The 8,272-nt window shown below is 42.5% G+C and overlaps 1 protein-coding gene across 1 annotated transcript; it reads left to right on the forward strand.

The window, feature by feature from the left end:
• The first annotated feature begins 3,388 nt into the window (after nt 1-3,388).
• Nucleotides 3,389-4,318, forward strand: OR4X1 (olfactory receptor family 4 subfamily X member 1). The gene has a single exon (XM_072792035.1). It carries the CDS (start codon nt 3,389-3,391, stop codon nt 4,316-4,318), a length of 930 nt encoding a protein of 309 aa, XP_072648136.1.
• Nucleotides 4,319-8,272: the final 3,954 nt, after the last annotated feature.

Here is an 8,272-nt window from a genome sequence, read left to right on the forward strand (position 1 = left end):
GGAGCCTGGTCTAGTCCAGCCTCTGTCCGACCAGCCATGTGGTTCTGGGCTCAGATTCCCCCTTCTGTGGGAGGGGGAATTCATGAGCTTCTTTCCAATTCTAGCAGCTTGTGATGGCGCTGTGAGGGAACTGGCAGGAGAAGCCCTGCGCGACTCCTCTGGTGAGAGACATCACTGGAGGAAAAGTGCAAGAAGAGGATGATGGAAAAGGCGGGTCAGAGCAGTATTATTTGTCAGAATCCACAGAATGAGGAGTTCCACGTCAGGAAAGGTGTAGTGAGAAATCATAAGGTAGGGCAGTTTGTTGTGAAGATTTGAAAAATGTACACAGAGGTTGTTTATTTGGGCCACTGTGTTTAGACTTCTCTAAGTGCATCCCTGTTTAGGTTTTCTTCACCACAAAACCTGGAAGTGTGCAGTTACTTGCTGTTTGAGAGGAACACATACTTACCTTTTGAGTCTCATCCTTGGACCTGCCAGTTAAAGAGTCAGAATTAATGTCCCCAAGGTGACATGTCACTGCACTGTTGGTGGTTTACCACTCTGATGATCTCTTTGTGAAATTACCTCTCAAATGTTTTCCATTTCCTTTTTTTTTTTTTAAAGATTAGATTCATTCATAAGAGACACACAGAGAGAGGCAGAGACATAGGCAGAGGAGAAGCAGGCTCCCTGTGGGGAGCCTGATGTGGGACTCCATCCTAGGACCCCGGGATCACAACCTGAGCCAGAGGCAGATGCTCAACTGCTGAGCCACCCAGTTGCCCCATATTTTCCATGTTTACTCAGAGTTTTGAAAATGTTAATTTCCTTTTCATCCATTGTAAAGACTTAAAAACTTTAACATTTAAGAGCAAAGTTTGATGGTTACACTGTATATGCATCTTGCTCTGTTACCTTCAATAACTTTGGAAAGAAAAACACTGCTATTTTTTTGAAAATCTGAAATCTAAAGTTGTGCTTACCAATCATCTGTGAGGAACTCTCTGATACTTGAAATCAAAAGCAATGATGGAAACACACAGCATGTACCTTCAAATCTAATTTCACAGAGATTATTTGCCTAGTAATAGAGCCATCTTTGCCACCGGGGTGAAACATGCCCATCTATGATTCCTGCTCTGTGCATAAACATCTGGGGGTGAAATATTGGCCAATGGAGGGTGGGTCAGGTGGGACATGGAAGAGACTGTGGGAGGTCAGGGAAGGGCCCAACTGTGAGAGAATAGTCTTATGCTGATTTTGTAGATAAGGAAACAGGCTCAGAGAGGTTGAGTCACTTGCCCAAGGCCACACAGCTGATGTTTGAACTGAGGTATGTGTTTTCCAAAATGTAAATGCTTCCACCATCCCTCTTGCTCCTGGAGAGTGACTTACGGTGATTGCCTAACAACGGTGTCATATCTGTCTTGCCTTACCCCATAATGTGGAGTGGGTTTTCTACAGTAAGTGTCAGAGTATCTCCAACTCAGTTATTCCAAATCCTCTGAAACTCACCAGGCTCCCTAATAGGCAGAAGACAGAAGCTAACGTGGGTGGGAAACAAAGTTGTCAAGTTTCAACCATTGTGCTTGGAGGTGGGTATGGAGATGGAGGAATGTGAATCATTTGAATCTGATTAATTAATGAATAGTGGTGAAACAGCAGAACATACAAATTTACTACCTAAACCATTTTTAAGGGGCAGTTCCGTGGTATTCAGGTGCACCCATGGCCACCTTCAATCCGAGAACTTTCATTGGCCGGAACTGAAGCTCTGCATCCATTAACTCCACATCCGTGGCTCCACTGTTCTCCCTTCTGCGTCTATGAACTTACCACCCTAGGGACCTCATATAAATGGACTCACGCAGTATTTCCTGTTTTGTGGCGGGCTAGCATGTTGCTGAGCATATTCAGTCCCGTTTCATTTTGGAGCCCACTGTTTGTAGGCCTGTTGTAAGGTGCTTAACTCAGAACCCAGAATGCTGCAAGACCACACAAACAAAGGTGGGTGTCAGGACTGCCTAGTGAAGTAGGAGCCTCTACTTTGTCCCCAGCACACACTGTACTAACAGTGTCTAGCAGAGTTAAAGCATCATCAATTCTGATACTCTTATCAATTTTAATCTTACACAGTTATAATTTGCTTAGAAACTTGTAAGGTCATTCAGTTCTCAACACAGCACCATGGAAAGACATGATTTTTGTTTGCCTGATAAAAATGACAGGCTTGCAGGGATTTTTGGATTTGTTCAGTGTCACACAGCTGGTAGGCAGGTCCAGGTCCTCTGACTCCAAACTCAGGGTTCTTGTCACCAGGTCACAGTGCCACGGCTGCTCTCCCCCCGTGGAGGGCTGGCCTATATTGCAAGCTGGCTGTCAAGTGTGGGAATATCCACTGTGGGGTCCTTTGTGTTTGTTGGCAAGGCTTATCTCACTCTGGGGAGGCTGTGATTATGGATCCTCTGTGCCTGGTCACCCTCTTCAGTGTTCAGAGACCTCTGCAGTGCCTGTTGGGGTCTCTCTAGCCTGACTTTGCTTCAAGAGGCCATCCTGCACCCACCTCAGCCTCTTTCCCTTCTTAGACCTTCTATGTTCTGAGGCCCCCAGTTAGCATGCTGGGACATCTGGGGAACAGTAGGCTGTTAGGAAGGGGGACTTATGTGATTTTTGAATCGTTCCTTAGACATTGGCCAGGTCTGTCTAATCAGATGTTGTTTAGACATTGAGGCAATCAGCAAGTGACTCACATCTCCCTTTTCCATCTCTCCCTTCCTTTATGGACAGTGGTCAGAATTGATAACTGTCCTTTGCTATTCCCGCTTTTTAAAAATGTCTGCTAGGGAGCCTAGTTGGTTTATAGGTTAGGTTGCAAGATGAATGAGACTGAGAAGGTCTAGCATTCACTGTAAGACATTCGTTCTGCATGAAGGTGTAAGACAAGACTGATCTGAAATCTAAATTATACAACCAGGCCCATTTCAGGAGCTTAAGGTATGATGGAAGCGTCTGAGTCTTGAAGGATTCAGAGCACCGTTCAGGTATGAGCTGTGAGGCCCTGACATAGTAACTGGATCTCTGAGGCTCAATGTTCTTATGTTGAAAATATCCTGTCATTTCTTTGTGAGTATTCATTACCTACTGCAGGTGCCTGCATTAGAGAACACACTTACTACATTATTACAAACTCAATCCTATTTTAGGAATGAAACCAGACATTTGATGATTATTGTTTTGTCCACTTGTTTCAAGGAGAACATGTTTTGGAGAAGCCCAAGGCTGAGAGGGGACTCAAGAGGGAAAGGATGACAATTGTCTTCCATGGCCTAGAGGGATGTGTCTACTTATTGAAGGAGAGCTCTTCAAGTTCTTGGTTCCAGTCCATTCAGCTCCTGCGCTTTAGAACATGGCGACTCCAAGCAATGTGACTGAAATCATTCTCTTGGGATTTTCCCCCAACAGGGAGGTGCAGAAGACTGTTTCTGTGCTGTTTCTCCTCATGTACATGGCCATTGTGCTGGGTAACGGCCTTATTGTGGTGATGGTGATGGCCAGCAAAGGGCTCACCTCCCCCATGTATTTCTTCCTCAGCTTCCTGTCCTTTGTGGAGATCTGTTACTGCTCTGTCACAGCCCCCAAGCTCATCCTTGACTCTTTTATTGAAAGGCAAACCATTTCCCTCAAGGGCTGCATCACACAGATATTTTTCCTCCATTTCTTTGGTGGTACTGAGATCTTTCTCCTGACAGTGATGGCCTATGACCGCTATGTGGCCATCTGCAAGCCCCTACACTATACCGTCATCATGAACCGGCGTGTGTGTGGCCTCCTGGTGGGTGCAGCATGGAGTGGGGGCTTGCTGCATTCTGTTGGGCAGACATTCCTCATTTTCCAGTTGCCCTTCTGTGGCCTCAAGGTCCTTGACCACTACTTCTGTGATGTCCATCCTGTATTGAAGCTGGCCTGCTCAGACACCTTCCTCATTGGTGTGCTGATCATCGCCAATGGTGGCTCCATTTCAGTGGTCAGCTTCATGGGGCTGCTTGCTTCCTACGTGGTCATCCTGTACTCCCTGAGGACACAGACCTCAGAAGGTCGGCGCAAGGCTCTGTCCACCTGCGCCTCTCACATTGCAGTTGTGAGTCTGTTCTTCATACCCTGTTCCTTTGTCTACATGAGGCCCTGTGTCACCCTCCCTGCAGACAAGATAGTTGCTGTGTTTTACACAGTGGTCACACCTCTCTTAAACCCCATCATTTACTCCTTCAGGAATGCTGACATGAAAAATGCCATGAGAAGACTGATGGGGAGGACAGTGATCTGGGGAAATAGATGATTTAATTAGGAGAAATAGGAGGAGTGAGGGATGGGAAGTTGGGGCAGTGACATCTCACTCTGTGTCTACCTTTAATTGACAGGCTAGCATTGGACCTTTTACCTTTAAATTTCAGTTTCTTCACCTTTGCGAGATTGGACAGGATTGAGGGAGCCTCTTGAATGAGGTCTAGGGGTCTTCTGATGCTGCATTTCCACATTTGACAGTGACCTTGAGGCAGCTTGGCTGGTTTTGAGAAAATGAACTCTTCCAGAAAACTAGGGTCTTTCTGGGAAAAATGAAGAGGTTGGTGGAAGAGGAAGGTTGCCTTGGGGATCAGTTGTTTGGTTTGGAAGTGCCTGAAACTTTGAATTTGGGGAGGAAGAAGGGAAGGAGAGAAGTAGAAGTCACCAAAATGCTTGGAAATTCTATTAATTTGATATACCAAAAATTTGCCTAGTGGGTTCTGGGCTGACCAGTTGACCTAGAAGCTTTCTGTCCACAGAGCAGAAGGCATTCTGACTCTTGCCAGCAGATTCAGATCAGTTCACATTAGCATTAGAGTCACGTTTTCAAAGAATCAAATGGAACATTGGGAGATTTTAAGTGACTTGAAAGCAGTAAACAACGATACCTACTTGTAGGCCTGAGTTTTATTTTTTGCAGATTATTAAAAATTTGGTGTCTAATAATCTCTTCTGTTCACATATGCCTGTCCTTCCTTATCTCTTGTTTTTCCTCCTTGTGCCTTTAGCTGTTTGGCCCATCAGTTTTCTCAGTCTTCAGCCTCCTGACTCCTTGTGCTTCTCGGCCATTCCCACAATCCACCTCTCTACTCTGCTCTCCTATACCACCGTATTACCTTGTCATTCTTCATCCATGAGCCCCCCACTCCTTCCCAGTCTTCATAGAGGGACTGCCTGTTGATGAATGGTTTAACTGCCCTTGAATCTTCCGTTTGTCATATGATGTTTTAGTCATCTTTTTTGAGTCCTACACCCAAGGTCATGGTAATGTGCCCCTAAGTTGTAACCAAACACTGACCCTCATTCACAGCACAAGATTATCCCCCATATATACTTCCAGATTAATCACTTGGAAGTAATTCTCTTATTTTATCTTTCTTTTACCCTCAAAAATCTTCAGTGACTCCTCGTTGCTTTCTGTATCAACCATGAACTCCTGCTTCACATGCAATACCCTCAAGGCATGGCCCTCTCTTAATGTTCTTATGTGTTTTTGAAGACACTTTTATAGACCTCACTGTGTCTTGAACATTGACTTGTGACTTCCATGTAAAATAGGTTTCTTATCTCTTCCTGTTAACATCTTACCTACCTTCCAATGCCCATCTGAAATGCTGCTACCTTTAGGAAGCTTCCATAATGATCCTATTCAGATATGTCCTTTTCCTGTGTTTTGAATTCCCACAGCACTCAAGGTCCTTTAAAGCCTTTGCTATGTGTATATCAGTGCTTATTCCCTTCTCATCCCCAACTGTCACTCTCTTGAGAATGTGGCCTGGATTGTACTTATCTTTATATCTTGCTTTAAGTGACATATAGTAAAGCTCAATAAACCTTTGGGCAATTGAATTTCTGGAAGTCATTAGTGTTTCAGGTGTAAAAGTGGTTGTGATATCTCTCTTTTCATCTCAATTATCTAATTGAGATAGCAATGTCATATCACTGAAGACAATCAGTCTTGATATCATTTCTGAGAATAATATTTATAAATAAACAAGGGACTGGTGAGGTGGGTATGAGTCTCCAGTTGAATAGAAGAAGCTGAATCTTAGGGAGATCTCTATTTTGATCAAAGTCACACAACCTGAGTTCAAACCCAGGTCTGCCTGATTTCTAAGCCTTTGTTCTTTGTGTGCATCCCTCTGCTTCTCTTTAGAGATCATAAATGCATATAAGTCTCTGAATTCCAAATCAGCAGGCTGATAATCTCCTTATTGTCAGGTATTTTCTTCTGGAATCACTTCAAAGTAAATAAAAACTGTTTTTAAAAACTATGTAGCAGGGATCCCTGGGTGGCGCAGCGGTTTGGCGCCTGCCTTTGGCCCAGGGCGCGATCCCGGATACCCGGGATCGAATCCCATGTCAGGTTCCCGGTGCATGGAGCCTGCTTCTCCCTCTGCCTGTGTCTCTGCCTCCTCTCTCTCTCTCTGTGACTATCATAAATAAATAAAAATTTGAAAAAAAAAATAAAAAAATAAAAACTATGTAGCATAGCAGGCACTCCTATGGTGGCTCAGGCAGTTAAGCGTCTTGGCTCAAGTCATGATCTCAGGGTCCTGGGATGGAGCCCCACATAAGCCTCCCCATTCAGTGGGGAGAGAGAGAAAAAGTAGTGTGTGTGTGTGTGAGAGAGAGACAGAGAGAGAGAGAGAGAGAGAGAGAGAGAGAGAATGCAAGTGAGCAGGAGAAGGGCAGAGGGAGGGGATAGAATCTTAGGCAGGCTCCATGCCCAACACAGAGTCCAATGCAGGGCATGACCTGAGCTGTAATCAAGACTCAGATGCTTAACTGTGTGGACCACCCAGGTGCCCTATTACCTCTGATTTTTGAATGTTAGCACAACCTTGCTTTCCTGACATAAACCCCATTTGGTCATGATCTATTATCTCTTATATGCATTCCTGCATTTGATTTAAATGTTTTATTGAGGATTTTTGCATCTATGTTTATGAGTGATGTTTGCCTGTGATTTTCTTTTCTTTTTTTTTTTTTTTTAAATATTTTCTTGTCAGGTTTTGGTGGTAGAGTTATGCTGGTCTCATAAATAACTTGAGAAATTTTCTCTTTTATTTTTAAAAATATTTGTATAAATTTGGTGTTATTTCTCTTTTAAGTGATGAAACCAATGAATTCATCTTGGCTTGGAATTTTTCCAGTGTGTGTGTTTGTAAACTGTGAATTAAATTTATTTAAAGATATAGGGCTATTCAGATTTTCTGTCTCATTTTGGGTGAGTTATGTAAGTTGTATTTTTTTAAAGGAATTTACACTTTTAACTTAAGTTGTAGAATTTGATGACCTGAGGTCAACAGATGACATTAGTATTAAAACTTAAGGTTATTAATAATGTTCTCTAACTAGCCTTTATTTTCTAAACATCTGTAGTACTAATCTTTTTCTTCCTCAAATTAAAAATTTGGGCTTTTTCTGCTTTTGTCTATTTTTTTTTTAATTCAACAGCCATATTCAGGATATCGTAGTTTTCTTGTTATGTACAGAATCATTGCCTGGCTTGTACAAAAAATTTCTTCTGTTTTTGATTTCTACGTGATTAGTATCAGTTATCTTTCTTCTTTCTTTCCTTCTCTTTCTATTCAAATTTACTCTTATTTCCTTTAGCTCTCAAAGTATAGACATACTTCACAGATTTTATACCTTTCTTCCTTTTTAATATAAGACTTTATAAAGTTTCTTGAAACAATGCTTTAGCTGTCCCCATAATTTACATTATCATTCAGTTAATATGTATTCTTATTTTAAAAATGATTTCTGGTGGATTATTAACACGTGCATAATTTATTTTCCAAATAGTTGTTTTCTTTCCTTGGTATCTTCTTGTTGCTGATTTCTAGTTTAACTCCATTGTGAATTATGTCATTCTTTTTACATTTATTAAACTTGTTTTATGACCTTACATAAGGCCTATCTTGGTGAATGTACCATGTATGCTTGAAAGAATACATAGTTTTAGGCTGTCATGCTCAACAGATATGAGGTTAAGGTGGTTCATATATTTTTCACTTCTGTTTTTACTGATTTTTTTTTAAAGATTTTTTTATTTATCTATTCATGAGAGACACACAGAGAGAGAGGCAGAGGCACAGGCAGGGGAGAAGCAGGCTCCATGCAGGGAGCCCGATGTGGGACTCGATCCTGGATCTCCAGGATCACACCCTGGGCTGAAGGCGGCGCTAAACCACTGAGCCACCTGGGCTGCCCTGTTTTTACT

Source organism: Canis lupus, chromosome 21 (genome assembly GCF_048164855.1).
Source record: "Canis lupus baileyi chromosome 21, mCanLup2.hap1, whole genome shotgun sequence".
Taxonomy (NCBI): domain Eukaryota; kingdom Metazoa; phylum Chordata; class Mammalia; order Carnivora; family Canidae; genus Canis; species Canis lupus.